We start from the raw sequence: 25,224 nt of genomic DNA on the forward strand, positions 1-25,224 counted from the left end.
CGATTAGGAGCTAAGGGCCCCACATATGATTTTCGAAAACAACATTTCATATCATGTATAACAAAATTCGCATAACATATCATCAGCATCAACATAAGCATATTTTGGCCTAGGCACTCAGATTCCTCCATTTTCCATGGTTTACTGATATTATTCCCTAATTTTTACTTGTCTAACGTGGCGATGTCATATACCGGTTATAATCCCACCGTGTAAGAGCCATAAACATAACTCATATTGAGATTCATACCCATATCCAGCTGAAACCTTACATTGCCAAAACATTAAACATATGATAATCGTATCAAGAAGGGTAGATGAAGAATCGTATTCGATCGTAATTTTCGAAAAAAACGAAATGCTTAATTGAAATTATATTTTTAAAGCAAACTCACTTACCTTAGATCTGGATACTAAAAACATGAAGGGGGTTTTGTTTTTTAAGATTTCGAATCCTTCCTAGATAAGGATTGCATCAGAGCTTTGACGCTCGATAGAATTGGGAGAGCAAAATCTCGAAATTTCTTGAGAGCACTAGGGATAACCTTTCGAAAATTTGGTATAATATTCAGGTGTAATTTTCAAATGGGAGTCTCCTCTTATTTATAGGGGCTGACTACTATTTTAATCGTGTATTATCTTCACGTTTAAAATTTTGAACCAAACTTTGAAATTAGGATAATTTATCCTTCTTTATCTATCTTCCTAGATAAATTTCGAAAATAATCCTTTGCTACTCCTGGAATTTCGAATTCCAAGTTTAATTTCCAACATCTAGTAGATCTTTTATTTTACAGTACAATTTAACTTTTGCCCTTAAATTTCAAAATTTTCCCCTATTTATTTTCGAATTTGTTGATAATTTATCATAAAACTAGGACTTCTGATTTTCTTGGAATCTTGGTAGGCAAACTTTTGAATTTCTCATGCATGCATTTCCATCGCTCAAAATTTCCTCTATCTATTCCAGTTTCGAAAATCATATATATATATACATGAAAATTTTGAAATCTTAGATTGCATTATCCTCTTGTTTGATCTCTCATTTATCTTGATCCATGTGTATATCTACCTTACTTCAAATCTTATATCTTTATCTTGTTTTTTCCCTAAAATTTCAAAGTTATGTCTCACAAATTTTCGAAATTCACCAGTTTATATCCAATATCTCCTTATTTAATTTCTTGGATCTTGGAGTATTTATTTATCCCAAAATCAAATATATATGTACAATATAATCTTAAATTTCGAGCTTCATAGATATTGTACACACGATTTAATTATGATACACAACTTTAGATAATCTTAAATAAAATAATAAGAAAAAATCTTGGATAACTTGGTACAACTTTAGGTTACAAAATAATATCTTGAGTTTAGAATTTGTGATTTTTACGGTTTAAAGTCATGTTTCATCATTCTCTTTTGTGTCTTTTTTTTTGTTCAATTTAAATCTAATTTTATTTGCAGAACTTTGTTGAGAACTGCATGTTTAGACAAATCATTTTGGATGGAAGCAGTCAAAACCGCTTGCTATATTATCAATCATTCTTCTTCAGTGGTGATTGATCTGAAAACTCCGATAAAGATGTGTGTTGGGCAGCCGACTGATTATTATCATTTGTATACATTTGGATGTCGTGTGTACATTCTGTACAATGATCAAGAAAGATCTAAGTTGGATTCCAAATCCAGAAAGTGTATCTTCTTGGATTATGTTGATGGAGTAAAAAAGTTTCGCTTATGAGATCATATTGTCTACAAGCTTGTCATCATAGAGATGTTATCTTTGAGGTAGATAAAGTAAATGAGACAAAAACACATTGAATTTAGAAATGTGGAAAATAAGAGAAGTGTTTGTTTAATTTTCAATTCACTCTTGACAAAAGTTAGACTTAACTAGATAACAGAAATGATGCATGTAAAATTTCTCCCTCGATGGAGAGAGAGCGAGAAATATATAAAGTTTGAAAATCAATTTAATTTTAAAAATTGAAAAACAATTAATTTTCGAAAAAATAATTTTCAAATCTAATCTAAATAATATCATTCTGGTCTCACGGATGAAAAATAATAAGTGAAAATATTTTTTATTAAAATATCTCATGAGTTGTGAGTCAAATTATTAGAGAAAAAAAGTTGCATGGGTGTATAAGTTCATAATATATTATAGTTTTTTTTAATTGCATTAATACATATATAGTCTTCCTTTAATTAACTAATATTTTACTACCTCTTCATCAATATAATTGCAATCTGTTATACTAGCAAAATGCGGGTTTCTGAAAAATTTGACATCACCAGCATGTCGTACTTTAAAGATATATATAGTGTGTCTTTAATCCTAAATAAAGATGGCAATTTTTTCCGATTCAGACGAAGAACCCGATACGCGACCTAAATGGAGGAGGATATGGATATGTTTTTTTTACCCGATTAAATAAATTGATAATCGGGTATAGAGATGGAGGCGAATGTAGTAGCATCCTACTCATACCCGACCAGAATATTCGATTATATATACATATATACATATATATATATATATATAATATATATATATTTAAAGCTAATGTTATTTTTGTATGATAATATTGTTGGAATAAATTATCTATAATATTTTGTTATTTCTTATATATGTTTAGTTTGCTATTTTTTTATATTTAATATTTTTCTTATTGTTCTCTTTAGAATTTGGTACACAAGCATAGTTTTATCGAAATAATTCAAATTTTAAAAAGTATAATTATAGATGGTAATATGATATTTGGGTCGGGTATGTATATTCAGTCTTTTGATCGATATGAGAATGAGTATGAAAGTTGAATAACCGACGGAGATGGACATGGGTATCAGGTATGGGGTGGATAGTCCAGGGACGGAGCCAGGTTCTTGGTTCAGTATAGGCAACGATATATTATAATTAATAAAGCAAAAAAAAAAGGAGCACAGATTAATCGACAGCTAGAAATAATGTGTCATAAAGTTTGAACACAAATTACGCACATCCAATAGCATTGATAATTGATGAGAAACCGTCAGAAAAAATAACGAATAACAGCGTGTACAAAATCCGAAAGCAAAACAAAATATGATATAAAATATAAAATATACGTTCAAAAAATAAGCATGAATTCATTATCGATTGGAAAAAGCATAAACTTATAAAACAATTGAATGATCAACAAACATTGAACAAAAAAACGTACATAAAATTTGGTGATATTTTGGATTTTTTAGAGATTATGAAATATGTAGCAGTAATTACAATGAATTTGAATGATTGTTAATCAAAGTGTATGATGTTCGTGGCTCGTGAAAAGAAAACACATACAAAAGGTTATAGAGTGTATATTTGGATACTGATAACATGTAAAAAATTGAACCTAAAATTTGGGTCTACAAATTATTATAAGAAAAAAACAATTTATTTTTTTGCTCAGTATAGATAGCTAAATATATAATAATATCATACAAAAATTAAATTTTTTTGACATAATATATATATATATATATATAAATATATATATATATATAAACATATAAATATTTTTTTCCAGTGGGCTGGTGCCCACACTGGGCTTATGCTGACTCCGCCAGTGGTGGATACAATAAATGAGGATGTAATGGAGACATAAAATCATACTCAAACCCTACCTATTGTCATCCATAATCGTAAAAATATTATTATATGTAGTTTAGAAGGAAGAGAGGAGTTTGAAATTTTTTTTTTCCAAAATTTTAAGTAGATCTTCAAAATGTAACATTTTGAATTTCAAATCCATGCATTCATATAATTCTAATTAAATAATCATTTCCAAATCTCATCATTATATATTTTTTGTATCTATATTTTCTCAAACAAAATCAGGGAACAAATGAAATGAAGAGGAAACATCTTTAAAAAGTTAATGTATTTTATCAACACAACCTAGAAATTAGAATACTGTGATAATGTTTTGGTGAAAAACTTTGAAATAACCAAGAAATTTATAAGATACCACATTGAAAACATAACAAATATTTGAGAAAATAGTTTTTTTTTTTACATTAACATGTTCAATTTTGGGTTTAGATTCACATAATTTTCAAGATTTAGTTTTGATATACTATCTTTTAATTTTTGATTATTTCGATTATGCGAAGCGACGCATTGAAAAGGGCATCGTTCATGTGGCTGAGGTCGAGACACAGGTGGATGTGGCTGACGAGGCGGAGTGTGCTGCTGAGGATAGTGTTTATTTAGTTGATATTTTGTCTATTTGTTTAAAATATCACCCTCCGATTTACTAAAAGTGATGGTATTGATTCAATAACTTGTATATATTTAAACATTAGTTTTTTTAATTCATGTCATTTTAAAGAAACTTGGCAAATAAATAAATATAATCCAACTTGTATCTGAAAAATTGAACCCGTCTCTTTAAATCAGCTGCCAGCAAAATAATAAAAAAAATGAAGGAAATAATTTTTTTTCTTTGAAACAAATACCCCAACAAATCTACAGTAAGTTAAAGTTGAACCAATTATTTGTGTTCGCAACATCATACTGCGCCGGCGAGGAAATGGGATTGAAAGTTGGCGTAACTTCAACTTGATGATGATGATGATGAAACTGATTTTGTTGGGCGGACTGAGCACTGAGTGCGGCAATTTGTGCTTGAATCCTAGCTAGTTGGCATTGCGCATCGTGTATCTGTTGATGCAAAATTGTGACAGTTCCCACACAACCATATACCGGATCTTGAAGTCTACATTGAGCTTCAAAGAACAAGGAGTCTGCTGCTTCCGTTCTTCGATTCACCGGAAGTTCCTGGTCGTAAGAAATCAAAAGCCGAGAAAATTTTTCAGAAGCAAAACTTGCTGTATATATAGTATAGGGTCACAAAGACACTTGGACCAAGAAAAGGTGACGGAGCTTGCTGTTGCCATTTTTCTATTTTATACGCGCATTATCATTAATCTGATCCATATTTTATTTTCCTGATCTACTTTGAAGAAGTATAAAAAAATTATTGAAAAAATGGATCACTTTTTTGAAATACTTTGAAAAAAAAAAAAAAGAGTCCCATTTATTAGATATCGCGATACTACATCCAGATACAATATACAAGTAACCTGAAGCATCTTTCCAACATTGCTAGCTCCATAGATTTTGTGGACGCAAATAAATCTTTTTGGATCATCGGGAGGAAAATAAGGAGCGAATATACAGTCGGAAGGGCATCTTCTTCTCAGATATCGGCATGCAGCACAACGAGTAGAGTTCATCGAATCCTCCTAGATATAAAAATCTTTTGAAAAATCTAATGTTTTATAGAATCTAAGGGGATTTTGCAATATTTAATATATGGAGAGGAAGGAATTTGACAACGGCTAATTAACATTTGGATTGATTAGTTTGGAAGTAAATTTGAAATTCGAAGCGAGCTGATAGCATTTGGTAAATTGACTCAAATCGTGCATTTAGACGACTTATTTTTTTGAGGAAAATATGTTAGGAAAGTGAGATTGATTGGCATCCATATTTAGAATATGGAAGTATGTTCTTAAAATTTTCCATCCCGTTGCAAGAAATGACTTAGTTTCCGGAAATTACAGCAAAATGCATGTACGGTAATTGTTGTCCTAAATGTATATATAGTTAGAAAAAATATATATTGATTAAATTTGTAGAAAATAGAATATGTTGCAAGCATACTGCACACACAAATTTAAATAATAAATTTAATGTTCTTTAATTAATTCATGCATGATTTTTTTATTCCATTGGCGGATGTGAATTGATCAAACTCATCTCTCTTTATTAGTTATTGAGATATATTTATATTACTAAACCACTAGAAGTAGTGGCCATTAATACATGAATTGCATGTCCAAGCAACAATTATACGTCGGTTGTTAAAAATAATATTCATGACAAAATACCTTAACGGTTCATTTTTCGAACATTAATTGTTTTTCAATTCACATAAAATAAATTTCAAGATAATTTTAATGATTTTCAAACTTTACATATTTCTCACTCTCCATCGAGCGAGAAATTTTACGTACATAATTTATGTTATCTAATTAAGTCTAGCTTTGTAAAAAGTGTATTGAAAATGAAACATTTAACAGCTTGTATTTGTAACAATACTTCTCTTAAGAATATCTTTTATATATACACATTATGTGTATGATCTAATTCAATAAATTCACGAATCTATAAAATAATATCCAACTAAATAATTATAACCGATGATAACAATTGATATTAATTCATTGGTTTTATATATATTTTTAGGAAGTTATATACGGCCCAAGTTAATGTAAAACAAGCATGATTTTTATGGAAGTAGGGTGATGATATCGACTCGACAACAGTTACACATGACATGAAATAAAGAAACGAAAAACGTTTCTGGATAACCAATCCGTTCCATGCACGACCCAAAGAAATCGGCATGTAAAGCCTGGAACTTTGACGTAGTGAAGGCCGTTCTGGCTGATCCGCGGCTGTTCAGCTAACCTTAATGGATGAGAATGTGAAATATTGGAAGCTTTTGACATGGCATCTGAGCTAGCTAGCTAGCTAGCTTTGTCCTGCGCATCAGTTAAGAATCAAAGTCCATGATTGTAACGCCTCAAATTCGACGGCTATCTTCACTGTAACGAGACGATCGAGTCTTTCCAACCTGTTTATGTCCCCAGTCACACGCACCATACGAAGAAGCTTCTAGGGGTCATCCATCTCAAAATTTCCCTAAGTCAATCATACTTGACTTTGGAGTTTTTAAGGATTTAGGGCAATGAATGTATTTCTCAATGAAAATTGAGGAAGCAACTTCGCTTTTAAAAGCATCAGCAAACATCCCAAACATGAAATCAATTCATCATTGCTTGCGTCACAACGTGAAAGCACACTAGTCGTCGAATTGAGCCTATAGTACTGCAGCTCGATACTACCTATATATTTCATGACTTTCACAATCAAGGAATTTCAGATTACACGGTGGAACACTGGTGAATTCAATGATCCCAGCAAGAATGTTGCCGCCCTATCGATGCAAGATACCATGAAGATCCTAATACCTGGAACCAATAACAATTACCGAGGATCACTTGATCAAGTGGAAGGCAATGCATGGACACAGACACACACACACATGGTTCGCCGGAACGGTTGCGGTGCTTGGAACGACAACGACCGTTCCAGTTCCAATGCTATATTGCGGAACGGTTGCGGAACGGTTGTATAAAAAAATTAATAAATTCAAAAAATTGGTAAAAAAATGTAAATATAAATTACATCATACTAAAAAATAAAATATATAAAGTTATTACAAATTAATAGATCAATACAAAATTATTTTACAATAATAGCACAATAAGAAAATACACACTAAAAATTATAACATACCAAAGCTAATACCATGAAGAGTGACGCGGAGGAGCGAGATCATTGTTATATTCTTCATCACTATCTCGTAGATTAAATTGATTTCGAACATTTGGATATTGATGTGATTGTCCATAGGGATATTGATTAGATTGAGATGACGAAATATCATTAGAATGGGATGATTGATTTTGTAATAGTGTTTCGTCACGACGATTATAGTATCCGAATCCAGGATACACAGTAGAACTATCAGCTGTATTTGAAGATCTATACTCGGGACCATGACGTCCAACACCACGCCATATAGATGATGAAGATTCATTGTATCTATCACCAATATACTGAGACGACCCATAATCAAATCCACGATGTCTAATTCCATGTGTACCAGATGTTGAAAAATCAAATGATCTATCAAAAGAATCGTGTGTGGAATTATAATTCTTTTAGTGCCTACAAACACGTTTCTTTTTTTTTTTTTTTTTACAGATTGGGGGGCGCATATGCGCGACTTTCCGGGCGCATCTTTCTGCTCAACACGTGCAAAGGCGCGAGATTGAGGGGCGCAAGCGCGCGACTTCCCACGGATTTTAGCGACGGTTTTACCAAAACCGTCGCCGATTTGGTAAAACCGTCGCTAGTAGCGACGGTTCAAAACAAATCCGTCGCAACTTGCGTTCCGTTCCGCCCGTTCCGTTCCGCTTTCCCGTTATGCGGCCGATAAAACGCCACATAACGCAGCTACAATACAATAAACGATTTGGCCTGGAACTTTGGAACGGTGGCCACCGTTCCCATTCCGTTCCGCCCGTTATGCAGCCGTTCTGACGAACCATGCACACAAACTCACTCACATGGCTGGCTAGAATGTATAGAAGCAAATTATATGCAGCTCCAGCCCAAGCAGTCTTGGCGATAAAATCCGTGTTTTTTTAGTTATCCTCCGATTCAGGGGGAAAATGACAAACAGCCGTGGAACATATTGGATTAGGACAATAAGAGCAAGAGTACGGTCGTCAGCATGACCGGTTCCGTTGGGCTTTGTAGCTGGAATCACATACCAGATCACAATCTGCAACAACCAATTGTCTTTTAAGTTCATGTCACTGAAAATATATAACATTTTGCTTAATTAGCTTTACAAGTAAGTCTACTATACCTGAGGGCTGAGGCAACGGCAGCGTGGCAGTCAGATCAATTATGAAATCATCAGATTTAAGATACTTCATGGCAATCTCGTGGGGATCCATAACAAGCTCCCCACGCCCGAAAACCCGAGAACTATATTTGTACTGTTTTGATAAAATGTTGAGTTTGATCCTAGCACATGAATAATGTCTTAACATTTATTTGATCTTTATTAAATTATGGCTAGAAGAGAAGTCAGATTCTTCTTCATGTAATACAAGATATGGTTATGATCACTTTACAGTTATTAGATAAAAGTTACTCGAAAGACGAAATGATACATATCCAATGATTGATGTAAGCTCTTTTGTTTTATAAAAGTCTTTCGAAAGCATATAAGATGTAATATCTTATTTCAGAAATTAGTGTTAAGATACATCAATCGTCTCACCCCAAAGTCAAGATTGATTTCCTTTATTAAATTATATAATTAAATAAGCTTAATTAATAAATTAATTTAAAATTTTAAAGATCGATTGTTTGCATAAGCAGTGGAAAAATAGTGTAAACCGGATTCTTTGGAGATCCGTGCAATCTGCTGGAGATTCATTTTCATATACGCCTGCAAATTTCAAGGATTTAAAATTATTTATGCCTTTATCTCAATATTATAACATAGAATGAATTACTCCAATTTATGATTTTTGTATGGATCTCATCTAAGAATAAATATATCTTGTACACATACCTATATAATATACAAGCACACAAACTTTAATGATTCAATTTTGTGATACGAATTTCAAACAAAATTCAACAAATTTAAAAATATTACATTTTATGTAAAAAATATCATTTTTAAATTATAGATATAGATCGAATTGACCTGTCTAACAAATTAAAAATTATAAGAGTGGATGATAAAATACCTATAAAATTGATTAAATATTAATATAGCCGGAGAGTTTTGTACCAACTGTGCTATGTTAATTATTGAGTGATAGATAATTGAAATATATGATATACAGGAGTATGTGTCAGCTCTGCCTCATATTAATTATAATATTTAAGTGATTATAACAAAAAAATATCTACAGATAATACGTGGCCACACTTGGTTAGATTTTTATTATTTTTAAATGGGTCGGTGCAGGGGAATGATATTGGATGGTTCATCTTTTTTATTTTCGTTTTGGTGTCACCAATATTAATCTTAATCTTCCATAAATACTTTGCATTCCGAGAGTGAGATTTGAGCCGGCTGCGAGTGGTGAGTATCTAATCTTGGAAGAAAACACGTAATTTGCCGACTGATAAGGACCTGGCGATAAAGCACGAACACTCTTTAACACTGTGAGTTCATCAGCAGCTCAGTATTTTTGTTAATAACGGGTGTCATTCAAGAAAACAACCTGGCGCTTTTTTTAAAATGCACTTTTTTTTAACAAAAAATAAAAATTCTGTACATTTGTTTAATTGATCTAATCCAACGGAGCTGAGTTTCTTGCTCTGGGTAAATGATATTTTTTATGTGTTGGCCGATATATGTGATACTGTGAGGCAACATCAGATTTTTTTGGTTAAAATTTACAGGGACTAGGGAGTGGCAATTCAAACGACACATGTCACTAATTAGTTTCTTTCTTTCTTATTTGTGTTTTAACAAAAGACGTCGTATTAGGCACTAATGTTGATCACAAGTTCCTATCAGTCTTTAATTCGGTGTTATCTTGTAGATTTTCGTTTTTGTCCCCATGATAAGAAAGGGTCCTTCACTTTTTTAATGGAGCATTCATGGTAAAAAGGCTGGCTTATAGTGCTTGCTCAAATGGGTAACCTATACTTGCTTTAAGACACCAGCCAAAAATGATTTCCCATGATTCTTAGACGGCCTGTGATGGATATACAAGGCTGGAACCCTAACAATGCTAAAAAGGTGAGAGTTTTGTGCCAGAGAAATATCAATTTTTTTACTAGTGTTTGATAGTTGGTGATTTGTTTTCTACTTTTTATTTTTGTTACAGAAAGAATCTTGGAGGGCTGTGCTAACATTAGCTTATCAGAGTTTGGGTGTTGTTTATGGGGATTTAAGCACTTCACCTTTGTATGTATACAAAAGTACTTTTGCGGAGGACATCAAACATTCAGAATCTAATGAGGAAATATATGGGGTTTTGTCTTTCGTGTTCTGGACATTGACTCTGATTCCTCTTCTTAAATATGTGTTCATAGTACTCAGAGCTGATGATAATGGTGAAGGTGGGACTTTTGCTTTGTATTCATTGCTGTGCCGCCATGCCCGGGTGAGTACTTTGCCAAATGGGCAGCTTGCTGATGAGGAATTATATGAGTACAGAAAAGATGGAAGTGCATCAGGTAATAAAGGTCTTGGCTTAAGCTTGAAATCAATTTTGGAAAAGCATAAATTGCTGCAGAAGATATTGCTCGCTTTGGCTTTGATTGGGACTTGTATGGTGATTGGGGATGGAGTTCTTACACCAGCAATTTCGGGTATGAAATGGCTTCTTTTAAGTTGTGTTCACTGTTAATTTGGAGAAATTGAAATGTTGGAACTCAGAATTAATTCATGTTCTGTTGTTAATGCTCAGTATTTTCTGCTGTGTCCGGATTAGAACTTGTTGTGTCAAAGCATCATCACCAATGTAAGTCTTCTATGAATGTTTGATGTTTCATTTCTAAGTGTTAGAATTTGTTTGCTTGGTTTGGAAGAACATGGGGTATTCTTATCTCTACCTAATCTGGTGTTTCATCATTTTTGGTAATGATCGATTCATTAAACTTATGAAAACTCATTTCAACGCCAATCTTGAATTTGTCGAAGTGGCTTGTCTTTATCTCTTTAATTTGATTTTTGTTTGGATTTCTGTGTCGTTGTGCGATGATTGAGATTGGCAAAGTAGAAACTTTTAAACCAAGGGAAAAATATGATTGGCGTTGAAACATTGATCGGATATAAATTCTAGGTCTCAAAGACATCGATGTTTGAAGGCTCAAGATGTTCCAACCTCCAATTTAGTCTTTAAAAAAATTTGTTCTTACAGCGTTGTGTATTTTGTGGACAGAGATTCCACCAAATTGTGCTGAAAAGTCATTATTGTGGGGCCTTTCCACAGGACAAACTTTTCGCTTTAATCAAAGTAAAGGTTGATACGATTTACATAAAAGTAAAGTTAGGCCACCATCTTCTTGATTGTGGATGACCACATTGCTGTATTCTGACGAGGAGATGCAACTTAAACTAAAATAAGTTGTACTTAGGGTAAAGTAATCATTTTTGAACAATAAAAGACATTAGAGTTAAGTCTGTAGAGCAGTATGCTCATTGAGGATTTCTTATCCTCATGTTATTGTAACTCAGTCATATTATTCTAATATAATAGTTTTTTATCAAAAAAAAATAAAATAAAAGACATTAGAGTTCAATGATTTTCTGATGAAAATGTGATGTTATAGGGAGAAGAGAACATACAGAGGTTGAAATTTTAGAAATTTAGGTGAAAATTTATGTGTGATATGTTAAGAAGCAATATTTTTGTGGTTATATGATCTTCTGTTCTCTCGACATCTCCATCAGCAATGACCGATGATATTCGCGCTGGACTTGGGCTTATCTATAGTTGCATATATGACCTGCTACCAAAGTTTATCTACTCAGGCTGAATTACACCTCTACTCAATTTGGATTTGTCCCGGCTTAATGCTTTGTAGATTTTAACACCAACTTGAAATGTAATACTGCTGCTTCTTAAAGGAAGGGAATGAAAATTGAAGTTTTAACTATTTGTTTTTCTTGTGAGGAAAAAAATCTGAACTTGGAGCATTCTATTATTGTTTTATTGTCAGTTGAGCACAGTACTAAAAAGGTGGCATTTAGATTTACCATTTTTTGAAGAACCATTATGAGGTTCCTCGGATATTATTAGTAGTCGGTAATTTAGCTATGGGCCATGCTCTCTATGCATGTCCTGATTTTTCCGTCTGAAGTAAAGTCTTAAGAAACAGCTAATGATTTTTTTCCCTTAAATTTTTCATGTTTCACAGATATCGAAGTCCCTGTTGCTTGTATAATACTGGTTTTCTTATTTTATCTGCAACACTACGGAACCCACCGAATAGGATTTCTGTTTGCCCCAGTCGTGATAACTTGGCTATTCTGCATCAGTGCCATCGGAGTGTATAATATATTCCAGTGGAATCCGAATGTTTACCAGGCACTCTCTCCTTACTACATGTATAAATTCTTGAAGAAGACTCGAAAAGGAGGCTGGATGTCCTTGGGTGGGATATTGTTGTGCATAACAGGTTATTAGAGCATAAAATGCTATTTATTTCTGCTTAAAAGTATCTAATAGTTTCTTCCTTCTCATTTAAGTTTCATTTAGATGTAATGTATGTTTTCAGGTTCAGAGGCCATGTTTGCTGATCTTGGACATTTTTCGCAGTTGTCCATCAAGGTGAATGAATTTGTTTACTTTCCTTTTTATTATTTGAGTTTCCAATTCTCTATCAGATTATAGACCATAGAAGAGATACGACCCCTTCATGTAGTATATCATTGAGTATGATAAGTTCGACACGATTGATGCAAAATCTTTACTGGTTTAACTTTGACTAAACAGCTGCCTTATTACAGATAGCTTTTAGCTGTGTGGTTTATCCATCCTTAATCCTTGCTTACATGGGACAAGCGGCATATTTATCCAAACATCATGTCATCGAGAGTTACTACCGAATTGGATTCTATGAATCTGTACCTGGTATGTAAAGTTTCTCTGTCATTTAATCTTCGTAAGTAGCATCCAAGATAAGTAAATTTTTTTTGAGTTTTGCAAATAAACCAAATCCCCCTCTCGTCATGCAGAAAAAATTCGATGGCCTGTCCTCGCAATTGCGATACTTGCTGCTGTCGTGGGAAGCCAAGCCATCATCACTGGGACGTTTTCCATCATTAAGCAATGCTCTGCTTTGGGTTGCTTTCCAAGGGTCCGAATAATACACACGTCGTCTAAAATATGTGGGCAGATTTATATTCCTGCTATCAACTGGACTTTAATGCTTCTCGGATTGGCCGTCACCATTGGCTTCAGAGACACAAAACGCATCAGCAACGCATCTGGTAATATCTGCACTGAAATGACATCTTTGCTCATAATTTTACCGTACTTAATCAAGAATAAATTTCTTACTGTTCCCTGTTGGTTTCACCAGGTTTGGCTGTTATAACTGTTATGTTGGTGACCACATGTCTTATGTCTCTTGTCATCGTCTTGTGCTGGAATAGAAGTGTTGTTTTTGCCATTTGTTTCATATTCTTCTTTGGTTCCATCGAAGCCCTCTACTTCTCTGCTTCTCTAATCAAGTTTCTTGACGGAGCTTGGGTCCCGGTTGCACTCTCCTTTATCTTTCTAGCAATAATGTACATTTGGCATTACGGGACATTTAAAAAGTATGAGTTTGACCTTCACAACAAAGTTTCCATCGACTGGCTCCTCGGTTTGAGTCCTGATCTTGGTATTGTACGGGTCCGAGGCATTGGCCTTGTACATACAGAACTTGTTTCTGGAATTCCAGCTATCTTCTCCCATTTCGTGACTAATCTCCCGGCTTTTCACCAGGTTCTAGTCTTATTCTGTGTAAAATATGTCCCAGTTCCTCATGTGAGACCCGAGGAGAGATTTCTTGTTGGAAGAATCGGGCCCAAAGGGTACAGAGTTTATCGATGCATAGTCCGTTATGGATACCGTGATTCGGTCACGGATGATGTGGAGTTTGAAAGGGATCTTGTTTGTAGCATAGCAGAATTTATCCGTTCCGAGGGGGAAGAGTGTGATAATCCGTTGTACCAAAATCTTGAAAATGAAGAGAAGATGACTGTCATTGGGACTACATCAGCACATACTAGCGGCATCAAAATGTTGGAAAATGATGAAAAATTATCTGATATAGCCAGCGTTATGGAGCTAGGGGAAATTCATTCACCCGATATTCCAAGGAAAAGGGTAAGATTCCTCGTACCTGAAAGCCCACAAATCGATTCAGACGCCCGAGCAGAGCTACGAGAACTGATGGAAGCGAGAGAGGCGGGGATGGCGTTTATATTAGGCCATTGTTACGTGAAGGCGAAGTCCGGTTCGAGTCTGATGAAGAGGGTGGTGATTAATCTGGGGTATGATTTCTTGAGAAGGAACTGTACATCACCAACATATGCACTGAATTTGCCTCGTGCATCAACTTTGGAGGTGGGCATGATTTACCTTGTTTAGTTTTGAAGAAGAAAAAAGGTTCTTGTAAATGAATATTGTAAAGTAAATGGGGACTGGACTTAGGCCGGTATGTTTTTACTTTACATAGAAATTCATGCGAGACCGTCGTAGAGTCTCACATGTCAATTTTGTGAAATGAATTTTTGATTCGATTTTAACTTGTGAAAAATATTACTTTTTATGACTAAAGTATCACTGTTCGTGGAATTTATGAATCGAGCTAACTCTACCCATTGTTATAAATCGTCTCACAAACTTACTATTTAAATATTATACAATCGTAGCTTAGTGCTCAATAATTTATGCTACTCTCACAACAAATTGCAACTATTCTATTTTCTTATAAATAAATTAATTTATTGTAATGTTACAACAAATTACAACTTTCTTATAAAATAATTTTCATAAATTAATACGCTATAAATTTGTAACCTATAACGTATAGTTTTTCATAAATTAATATCCGATAATAACATCCTTAATTGGTCCCATGAAGTAATATGCTTCTAAATTAATTTTCTCGATCAGTTAAACAATTCGACAGATTTATGGGATCGGTTACTAGTTGTATATTTTTTTCTGTACCAACTAGCTAGGGTTATAATAATTGTTATTATTATATACTTTAATCTCGTTATCTAAATTGTTATTAAAATCGTTATAAGCCAATAAAAATTCAGCTAAATTTTTTTATGACGATGAAACTCGCAAAAAATGTTTGCAAGAGGAATCAAATTTCTGAGTAATGGTCAAACATTCATCTGATCCATATTGTTAGTACTTAAACAAAATAAATACTAACTTTAATTGCAGCAAATATAAATGATATTAAACATAAGCGCAAGAGATGAGAATTAAGAAGTATGTAGCATTTTAAACGAATCTTGATATAATATTAGCTATAAGGGTATTTTCATTCCCTAAAATTAAGATACACCAAAGAGAGCAGACAAATCTCAGAAAGTAAAAATCACGAAGACCTATATTCCAAATGTAATAACATAGTATCAAATCTTGAAAAAGAACTATAGTAAATGCGGTCGTTGCATTGAAAAAGTAGATACTTTAGATATAAAATTTACAGTTCATAAATATGACTCTTAAATTTCATTATATTTTCACTTTGTTCTGAGAAGTTGTAATCATCAATGAACGACCTTGTAATGGATAACTCAGAAACGTCCATCGATTTATCCTCGTCCTCCCTAATCATACTAATCATTAGCGCCGCTTGGTTCATGCTAGCCCTCGCCTCCGCGGACTTGTTAACACATTTAATCGCTACCTGCAGCATGTTAACCATCCTTTCCTCACTAGCCCCCTCGCGTATCAAGTTCTTGTCGAACACCTCCACTGTCCATTCCTCCCTGACGACTGCAAGAACCCAACTCGCGAGGTCCATTCCATTGTTCAGAACCTGTCGTCCTGTTAGCAATTCCAGAAGAATCACCCCGAAAGCATATGTGTCTGCCTTGAAGATCATGGAGCCGCCTTCTTCGTGGCCTTGAAGGGTATCACTGGCCTCCTGGTTTACAAGCGTTAGGCCATACTCGCTGATGCATGGCTCCATGTTGTTGGTCAGCAAAATGTTTGATGTTTTCAAATTCCCATGTGGGATTTTCTCATTCTTCAGTTCTTCATGCATGAAGGCTAATGCATCAGCTATCGCAGCAGCGGCGGTGAGCCTGCTGCTCCAATCAAATTGTTGCCTTCTGTGATTTCCTGTTCAAATCAAAGAAAAGGAAAAAAAAAAATTGATTGTTCACATCAGGGACGGAGACAGAAAATTTGTCTAAGGGGGGAAGATTTGTCTGATTCATGTTTAGTACTTTGAAATTTTAGCAGAAATAATTGCCATCGTCATGGATTAGCCTGAAAAGGCTCCCATTCTGTTGATACTCGTAAACCAGAAGCTTCTCCTGTCTGGAGCTGTAGAATGCAATGGCAGGCAAAACATGAGGATGTTTCACTTGATTCAGCCTGCTCATTCTCTGCTTGAACTCAATGCCAGATATGGCCCAATCCTTGATCCTCTTCACAGCTAGGCTCTTCCCCTGTGGCCCACACGCGACCTTGTAGACACTACCGTGGCTACCTCTCCCGAGCAGCTCAGCTGGGGCCTTGAGTAGGTCTTCCAATTTCGGCATGTTAACCTCCGGGTTCGTGAGAACTATCAAGGATGGAGAAACCATGGCAGTTTCGGTCGAAGCGTGGGAGAGATCAGTTTTGCTGACCCCTCCTGCCTTCAACTCTACAGTGGAGAAACTGGGCTTGATGACGCTTTCATCAATGGCTACAACCTTGTTATCTGCGTCGATTTTCTCTCCTTTTGTCTTGAATCTTTTGTATATCCAAAGAAGCACGATGAACAAGACGGCTAGACCTATGAGAAAATAGCCTGCGAACATGAGAACCTGATTAGTAGAAACACCACCTGAATCAGATATTTGCTGATTAGCCTGCTCACGATCATCGGATTTCACTGATTTCGAGAGAAACAGTGAAATAACGCAAGCCCAGATCAAGATTAATTGCTTCATACTAAATGTTGCAAATATAGAATCGGATCTCGAACATTAAAAAAACACAAAATGAAAGTGTTCTTGCACACGGAGAAAACTCCAAAGTTGAAACATTCACCACCCTTTTTATAACGCCTACCGACGGAGATATCCTTGTGGAAACATTGACAAAGTCCAGTAGTGAGCCACTTAGATTTATTTAGGATCAACCATCCGTGTGCCTGCCGGCCCCTGGATTCAATTTACTATAATAAATTTAACCCAAAGAATTCTTCAATTCTCAACTGAAATCTGAAAGTGACACCCTTTCTTGTTTCTGCCCCATTACTGGAGATGTATAGGGATGCATGTATGCAGAATAAAAAACACCTGCCAAGAATGAAAACATGCGAGTGAGACAAATTCAACACAGGAACCTGAAATTGACCCCCTCCAGTTTTGTATACATGTTAGAGATGCTCCCGAGCAGGGAAATTCACACGTTATCTTTCACCATCGGATCAGATGCTGCATCAGTATTAATTCGGCCCTTACAGTGCATATCCAACGCCCCATGTTTAACCAAGGATGGACTCATGGACATAGGCTAAAGTGAGCACGACCATCGTCGTTGCACTCAACATCCAAACTAGCTAACTTCAATCTTAGTCAATTTCAATTAAAATAGTTACCCCAACTTCCAAAAATTTCAAAAATTATCAAGTTAAATTTCTTTACACTACTCTTGGACATTATAAAAAATTATCTTTCTCTATTTTTAATTTAAAAAGTATTCAATTACCTCTCTCGTAATAGTTCATCAATTATATTTACCAGTGTCCTGAAGCATTCGTTGCATGCTTTTACTTTATTTGATTTGATTTTTAAAAAGTTTATTTTAGTATAAATTATAAAAATAGATCGAGTTTATTTTGGAAATTTTTGAAATTGATCATAAAAAACAAATAGTAAAATGAAAAAAAAATACACAGGTCATACCATTCGACCAATTTGATCGGTCTACTCCTCCCTTTTAATATAGTATATAGATTTATTTTCTTGATTCAAAGATAAATAAATAATTATTTTTAGGTATTCTGATATTAAATTATCTTTCATATTCAAATGGGAAGCCTAAATTTTGACTAGAAAATTTTAAAACATAAATATATAATATTATATTCATTCGAAGCGATTAATGGGTTATTTATGGGTCGCTGGTTGTTCATCTCCAACTGCAAAGTCTTCGGCGCCCCAGTTTCAAGAAATTTTTTTAACCTAATAATCTCAGACATTGGCCTGTAAAAATTTCTTATTGGATGTACCCTTGAATTTCTTCTGGTGAAATTCAATAAAGAAATCACTTTCCTTGTGAAGACCTTTTTCTTCAACTCTTTATTCCTTGCGTCCCTTTCGGAATTGAAACTTTAACGTCTAACCAGAGTTTTTTCACGTGCCCTCTTCTCTTCCATATCCTTACAGTTTCCAGTCTGTTTTTGTTAGTATTCTGCTTTTGGCAACCCGAAGCTTCTGAATTGGCCGAATTGGTTCCTTCTTCGGCTATCCTTCGTCACTTGTCTCCAATTTGAGCTGGGTATGGCTATTTAGCTACTTTGATTGAAAGCTCGTTTCTTTGGGGTTTTGGTTCGAATTTCAGTACTGGGTTTGTCTTGGTATTGTTCAACGGTTGAAGGTTTGTGGGATTGCTTTGGATTTTGTTTTGCGAACTTTAGATCGTTAGATCTCAGTTCTTGCTGTTATGCTTTTTTCTCACCGTTTTAGTTCAGCATTTGTTTTTATTTGGTTGGATTCGCAGTATTCTTTGTTTACTACGTTCTTATTTGTTTCTTGATTTTGTGATTTCGGATTCATTATTTTCTTGATTCTTTACTTGGTTCTGTTTAATTCCTAAAATAGAGACAATGTCACAAGGCTACTCAATTGAGCTATACTTTGATCCTGCACTCGAGAATCAGGTATTGAAGGCGTGGAATGTGTTGGCTCGACGTCAAATCAGCACTCATCTGATCGAGATTGAATCAAGGCCTCGCATTACCTTGTTTTCGAGCCCTTTTGTTGACATTGCTAAACTTGAGAATGTGCTCAGAAATTTTTGTCTGAAGCAAGAACCTGTCTCTCTGTCCTTCTCTTCAGTTGGAAGCCTCCCAATCGAAAACAATGTCCTGTTTCTTGGACCAACTCCTACTTTATCTCTTCTTCAATTTCATTCGCAGCTGTGTGATGCCCTGAAAAAAGAAGGCATTGAAATTGCGGTGGAGTACCGTCCGGATACATGGATTCCTTACTGCTCGGTGGCTGAAGAAGTGCCAAAGACGCGTGCTGCTGAGGCGTTTACAGTTTTACGGGAGCTAAAACTGCCAGTTAGTGGGTACGGGATGGATATTTCGTTGGTGGAGTACCCACCCGTCCGTGAGCTCTTCTCCTTTTCGTTGGGTATGCATCAGATAAGTGAGATCTAAGGCATGCCCTTCTGGTAATGTTGGGCTAGGGCATGTTCTTTTGATCATTATATATGTATGCTTATAAAAACTGGTTTTTAGATTGTAAGGCTGGAGATTATGATATTAACTCATTGCACCTTAATTATGTGATTTTCGGCTTTTCATGCAAAAATTAGTTGTTCATGAGGGAAATGGTTCGACATTTGTTTATATTTGTTCTATATGTGTTTGTGTTTTGAAAGAAATGTGTAAATATATCCTACGTTCTTTCTAAGTTGTCTTAATCCTGGAGACAGATGGCCTTTTACGCTGGATTGTGTGAAAGCAGATATTTTTATGCCCTTAGGTGGAGCAAGGAAACTTGCATTCTTTATAATATGTTTATGGTTGAACGTTTATCATGTTTATCTGAATCTGCTTATATTATTTTCATATCTTCCTTGATGGGTGGCTAGGGAGAGAATGCGGCTGTCATTTTGATCTACATGAAAATGCTGGAAAATCAACGTACATTTTTTTTTCTATTTTTTAATCATCTATGCTGGTTTTAGTTTCATGCCACTGCTTGCTTGCTTTACTTCTGTTGCCAATATATCCAAGTGAATTTTGTTCTGTTGAATCAAGAAACCATATGGGGTACCGTTACTCACATTTCAAGTTTGACTCGTCTCATTAAATTTCATTTGCTCTCCCCTTGCCCTTGTGAAAACCAAAGCTAGTTACAACGTATATGTAATAGTGATTCTTGGAAAAAGAATGTAGTTTTACATGTTTCTTGAAATTTCTTTTGTAATTTTTTTTTGGTATGCCCCTCGGACTGCCTAAGGGAGTTCTCAGTGTTGAGAGAGAGGAATTATTCTCACCTTGTTGTACCATATGATACAACACAATCAAAATGTGGTTTATGGATTAAAAATTTTGAGTTTGTATTCTCGTCATTAGCTGTATCTTTTGCGTGTAATAGTCTAATAGAAAATGAACTCTAATTTCAGTCGAATGGAGTATTGTACCACAAAGGACTACATCGACATCAAAATTGTGATTCCATTTCTTGATCATTTCCAGCATAAGATCATTCCAGGCATCAATAAGGCCTGGTGGACGCCAAAGGGTACAATCACTGTAACCTTTCATCCATTGATTACCCCAGTGCACTCCAGGGTGCCCGTCGGGCCTCATCAACATCATCTCCGTCACATCGAGGATCTCGAAAACATGCTCATGTGCTTCCCCTGCTTCTCTAGCAATTTCAACTTCCTCCACCTGAATTTTGCAAGTCGACTCGGTCCATGTTAATCTCTTTCTTCCCTGCGGGCCTTGTCTTATTGCACCACCCACCTCCTTTGTTCCACGCTCCATTCTTGAAATGAGACCGTGAATACGTCCTCACCAGCATAAATATCTTCCTGCAATTTTTGCAGCTGTCCACTTTCTTAACCGCAGCTCGAAACACCTTTCTTAATGCTAGAACTGGTCCGAGGTCCGTTTCCTGCATGATTTAGATGGATTCATGTTAAATTTAATGCAAATATTCAAACTCTTCTATTTCATAATTACTTGACTTCATATATTTTACTTTTAAATTCACTTCAACTTTCAGCATAGCTTCATTTATATGCGCTCGAAACTCGGAAGCACGTGTACCAGAAGAAATTCCGACAATAAGGTCATCAAATTGGCCACCCACAAACTTATGGCAAAAACTTGTGTGAGACGGTTTCACGGGTCGTATTTGTGAGACAGATCTCTTATTTGGGTCACTCATGAAAAAACATTATTTTTTATGCTAAAAGTATTAATTTTTATTGTGAATATGAGTAGGATTAACCCGTCTCACAGATTATGATCCGTGAGACGGTATCATATGAGACCCACTCCAAACTTATTTCATAAAACAACATTGAATGCATCTTGACTAAAATAGGATATTAATCTTAAGCAATTATTATTTTTAAAAAAATAACATTTTACAGTGAGAGAACATTTTTTTTAAAAAAAAGATAATTGAATGAGTTCATTTTCCTAAATATGACACTAAAATATTTTAAAATTATCATAAATTTGAAGAACTAACCGTGGACAATAGACATAGAAGCGACTCCATTTGATTCCGGGCAAAAGAATCCCCGATAAAATCCATTGTCTTTCCTTGAACGATGCTCAGAAAAGTTTCTGTGTCCCTTCCGTTCATGAAACAATTCCTCGCCAATAGGATAGTAGCTTGCAGCTGTAGTTTGTGTACAAAGAACCAGCCTCCATACGTAACCCATTTCCCTTTGAACAAGTCGCAGTTATCTACACCTACAAACCATGAAATCAGGTCAAGTTTGCGAGCAAGAACTCAAGAAACGGGTCATGCGTGGATTTTGTTTACCAATTGGTTGTGAGTTTGTGCATATGTATCGAGTGTGTATATGATGTTTCGATACTGAATACAAAGTATCCTCCATTAAAAATATGCGTGAAGGTTTAAAAAAATGTGTCTTGCGAAAATGAGTAGCGGATAATCTGTAGTTTGTATTAAAATACATGTATACTCCATTTAAATAGATTTGAAAGGAGTAAACTCTTGAACTAACGCAATAATCTGCAAATCACGTTAATCAGGTAAATCGCATTGGGTAACTCTTGTGTAACAAACTCGCCCAGAAAAATGTTGGTAGGAAGAATCAAACTCCTAACTATTGATTAATAGCTCACATTCACATACTTAACCAATTTAATGCACTATTAATTGAGAAGTAAGTCGCTGACACATAAAAGAAATTGGACTCGAAGCTGACGATGAATTGCGCTTTATAGTCCTTTTACCAAGGTTGCCTGAATATTTAGAACTAAACAATCCGGCCTGACCCGAATTGAATTGGGTTAGGAATACAAAAAACCATCAACCAGATGGATGAATTGCTCCACAGTCCACAAGTACCCCATTATTGACCCGGAAATTGATTCAGTTTCAGAAATTATCACTCAGCTGAGATAAAATATGGGACAAATTGTGCAACCCGGCACATGAAATTACGCATGGTGACCGAAGGACTCTAATTATGTTGCAAAGACTATAGTTTATTACAATTCTCTATTACATTTAGCTCAAATTCTACAAATGATTAAAGTTATAAAATATTATATTACCAATTTATATTTATTTATCAATCTCTATATTATATATCATTCGTTATGATGTTTGATCTTTTTTTTTGTAAAATTATTTTGCTTTGCATTGTGCATTGTGTCATGATTATTCGTTAATATTATTGTTTTGATCTTGTTACGTAAGAAAGCTCATTCGACTTATGTTGTACTAAGAGTTGCTATGTACGTACCATAAAAATTTTCATTTTTCTGCCTTTTATGTTTGATTTTGCGTCAGTGAGTAACTACACTGTCCACTAAAGTTTTTTTTTTTTTTTTGTGGAAAAACTAAAGTTACTATTTCATGGCGTAGCAAGTATTTATAAGGATGTGTACGTAATACAACATTTTGATTATTTGAATTAATGTTGTAACCAATACGAAACAACTGCTATAAATAAATTTTATCATACGAATTCTCATTTTTATGCCCCTAAAAATTTATTTTAAATTTGTCCCATATTTTCTTTCTTCGCCAGCTCTTTTCGAGTTAAAGCTAGCAAAGCCTCGACTTGACAGACATATACTTTTTTGAAATTTCATTAATTTGAAGTTTCATGCTGTCGGTTTTGTTGCTTTTTAATTATAATCCTAATATTCTTACAAATTGAACTACATAGCGGCCATGACTCGTTCCTAATGACGCCAGCTTACAAATTCTTGTTTATGTTAATTTTCCCTGCATAGAATTTGTCCCTTCTCACCAAAAGATTTTGACATCTCATCCACCACACATGGAATCGATCCTTGGTTCTCCAATCAATCGAAACTTTTGTTCTTCTCTCTGGACTTCCATCTTTCTTTTCTTGTCTGATGTAAATACTTAATTTAATCAAATACTTTATGCGAGACTGGGACATATTGTGCTCCGATGGAAATTATACGTCTGGCTCCTATGTCTCATATCTCAAACTCATGCTTCCTTCTTGAGAAGAGATGGTCAGTTTTTAGTTTCAATTATGATAAAACTTGAGTTAAACGTGCGAGGACACAATGATATTGAATTTCATCGTCGCACAAAATAGGGTTTGAATCTTGTTTCCTTTCGCGACAATTGTCACTACTGAACCATACTTGAATCTGGGATTTTGCATGCCAAGTATGTTCGATTTTATTTTTTGAAGAAGATATTTTTTATTTTATTATCGGTTTTTGTTAGTGGTCACAAAATTCGTGACTTGTGTTTGGCCTATAGTAGGGCCATTTTGACAGTAACAAGACTCGGTTGTCGGTAACTTCATCTTACCTAACAGTAGATTTTCATACATCATAAACCCAATCTTGCCAGGTAGGATAAACAACTGGAGCCAACCACGGGGACCCTTTATCCAATTCCTCTTAATTGACATATTTCCTATTTGAAATTTCAAATATCACACTTTATATACAAAATAAAATAAAAATCAGTTATAGAAAAAATTAGAAATATGAGGTGATTACTCCCCTATTCATAGAGTTGTAAACAAACCAAATTCGAATATATTCATTGGCTGTTTGAACTAGTACTCGAACATTAAGGTTTGATAATGAAAGTTTATGCGTTTGAAATGTCCGAAATACTTGAAATATATGTATATTTAATATAAAATTATATTATATTAATAAAATAGTAAAACTCATGAATTATCGAATAAAATAAAATTTAAAACAAAAACAAAATTATTCGAGTGGAATTGGTTTGTTTATGCTTTCGAAGTAAGTTCGATTTCAATTTTGGTCTCGGACAAGCAAAAGCATAAGGTTTCGGGAGAGGTATTTTTCTTAATACACTGTCGTCTCTCTTGTTCTTCTCGGACGTCAGTTACTTTTAGGGATGACAACTTTCTCCACGAGTTTGGGGCCCCGCGGGAAAAACCCGAAATGGGGATGGAGATCCCCGATTTTTTCGGGTTCGGAGATTTTTTTAAATCTCCGATGTAATTCGGGGCGGGTATGAGATTATTATCCTCATTCTCGAAATCCCCAAACCCGTCCCGAAAATAATATCAATAATAAAATAATAGTATTATTCATATTAATATTATAAAATAATATTTTTTAAAATATTAATGATAATATTATGCATGTTTTGGAAGGTAAGAACATAGAAGAAAATCCCTTGTGTTAGGAAAAAGCAAATATATTTTGGCTCGAGTTCAACTCGAAAATAGTTAGAATATGTTTGAATTCAGCTCGAGTTCGATAACTTCGAATACAACTGTAATATTTATTAAGTCAGTTCGAAAACCTTATGAACTTGCTCGATTCTTTTATAGCTCTATAATCAAGACCGTTTCGAAGAAAGATGACAACTTTATCTATATCAACATAATTGTGTTTGAAATTAAAAT

General features: G+C 34.6%; 4 protein-coding genes across 5 annotated transcripts; 2 read left to right on the top strand and 2 right to left on the bottom strand.

The window, feature by feature from the left end:
• Window positions 1-4,501: 4,501 nt before the first annotated feature.
• LOC140814551 (LOB domain-containing protein 23-like) lies at window positions 4,502-5,271 on the bottom strand. The gene is made up of 2 exons (XM_073173575.1): window positions 5,119-5,271; window positions 4,502-4,813 (listed from the first exon to the last, which is right to left on the bottom strand). The coding sequence occupies exons 1-2, from the start codon at window positions 5,269-5,271 to the stop codon at window positions 4,502-4,504; spliced, it is 465 nt and encodes a 154-aa protein (XP_073029676.1).
• A 4,888-nt stretch (window positions 5,272-10,159) lies between these two features.
• On the top strand, window positions 10,160-14,985 carry LOC140831125 (potassium transporter 8-like). Its single transcript, XM_073194944.1, has 8 exons — window positions 10,160-10,448; window positions 10,537-11,023; window positions 11,122-11,175; window positions 12,575-12,835; window positions 12,935-12,987; window positions 13,167-13,290; window positions 13,395-13,649; window positions 13,742-14,985. Exons 1-8 carry the CDS (start codon window positions 10,389-10,391, stop codon window positions 14,794-14,796), a joined length of 2,349 nt encoding a protein of 782 aa, XP_073051045.1. The 5' UTR covers window positions 10,160-10,388; the 3' UTR covers window positions 14,797-14,985.
• Window positions 14,986-15,838: 853 nt separating this feature from the next.
• LOC140831364 (probable inactive receptor kinase At2g26730) lies at window positions 15,839-17,522 on the bottom strand. The gene is made up of 2 exons (XM_073195140.1): window positions 16,652-17,522; window positions 15,839-16,518 (listed from the first exon to the last, which is right to left on the bottom strand). The coding sequence occupies exons 1-2, from the start codon at window positions 17,334-17,336 to the stop codon at window positions 15,875-15,877; spliced, it is 1,329 nt and encodes a 442-aa protein (XP_073051241.1). The 5' UTR covers window positions 17,337-17,522; the 3' UTR covers window positions 15,839-15,874.
• Window positions 17,523-18,497: 975 nt separating this feature from the next.
• LOC140831198 (uncharacterized) lies at window positions 18,498-20,050 on the top strand. Of its 2 annotated transcripts, none has more exons than XM_073195068.1 (2): window positions 18,498-18,990; window positions 19,215-20,050. In XM_073195068.1, the coding sequence occupies exon 2, from the start codon at window positions 19,220-19,222 to the stop codon at window positions 19,775-19,777; it is 558 nt and encodes a 185-aa protein (XP_073051169.1). In that variant the 5' UTR covers window positions 18,498-18,990; window positions 19,215-19,219; the 3' UTR covers window positions 19,778-20,050. The 2 variants fall into 2 exon arrangements, with proteins under 2 accessions (XP_073051169.1, XP_073051180.1); XM_073195079.1 differs by having other exon boundaries at window positions 18,498-18,891.
• Window positions 20,051-25,224: the final 5,174 nt, after the last annotated feature.

The sequence above is a fragment of the Primulina eburnea genome, chromosome 1 (genome assembly GCF_022965805.1).
Source record: "Primulina eburnea isolate SZY01 chromosome 1, ASM2296580v1, whole genome shotgun sequence".
NCBI classification, from domain to species: domain Eukaryota; kingdom Viridiplantae; phylum Streptophyta; class Magnoliopsida; order Lamiales; family Gesneriaceae; genus Primulina; species Primulina eburnea.

Excerpts from the sequence above, each read along its gene's own strand:
- LOC140831125 (XM_073194944.1), top strand. The coding sequence starts at position 10,389 with ATGATTCTTAGACGGCCTGTGATGGATATACAAGGCTGGAACCCTAAC. Across the intron at positions 12,836-12,934 it reads GATATTGTTGTGCATAACAG|GTTCAGAGGCCATGTTTGCT; the intron begins GTTATTAGAGCA and ends GTATGTTTTCAG. Across the intron at positions 13,650-13,741 it reads ACGCATCAGCAACGCATCTG|GTTTGGCTGTTATAACTGTT; the intron begins GTAATATCTGCA and ends TGGTTTCACCAG.
- LOC140831364 (XM_073195140.1), bottom strand. The coding sequence starts at position 17,336 with ATGAAGCAATTAATCTTGATCTGGGCTTGCGTTATTTCACTGTTTCTC. Across the intron at positions 16,519-16,651 it reads CAGGCTAATCCATGACGATG|GAAATCACAGAAGGCAACAA; the intron begins GCAATTATTTCT and ends TGATTTGAACAG.
- LOC140814551 (XM_073173575.1), bottom strand. The coding sequence starts at position 5,271 with ATGAACTCTACTCGTTGTGCTGCATGCCGATATCTGAGAAGAAGATGC. Across the intron at positions 4,814-5,118 it reads ATGTTGGAAAGATGCTTCAG|GAACTTCCGGTGAATCGAAG; the intron begins GTTACTTGTATA and ends TCTTACGACCAG.
- LOC140831198 (XM_073195068.1), top strand. The coding sequence starts at position 19,220 with ATGTCACAAGGCTACTCAATTGAGCTATACTTTGATCCTGCACTCGAG.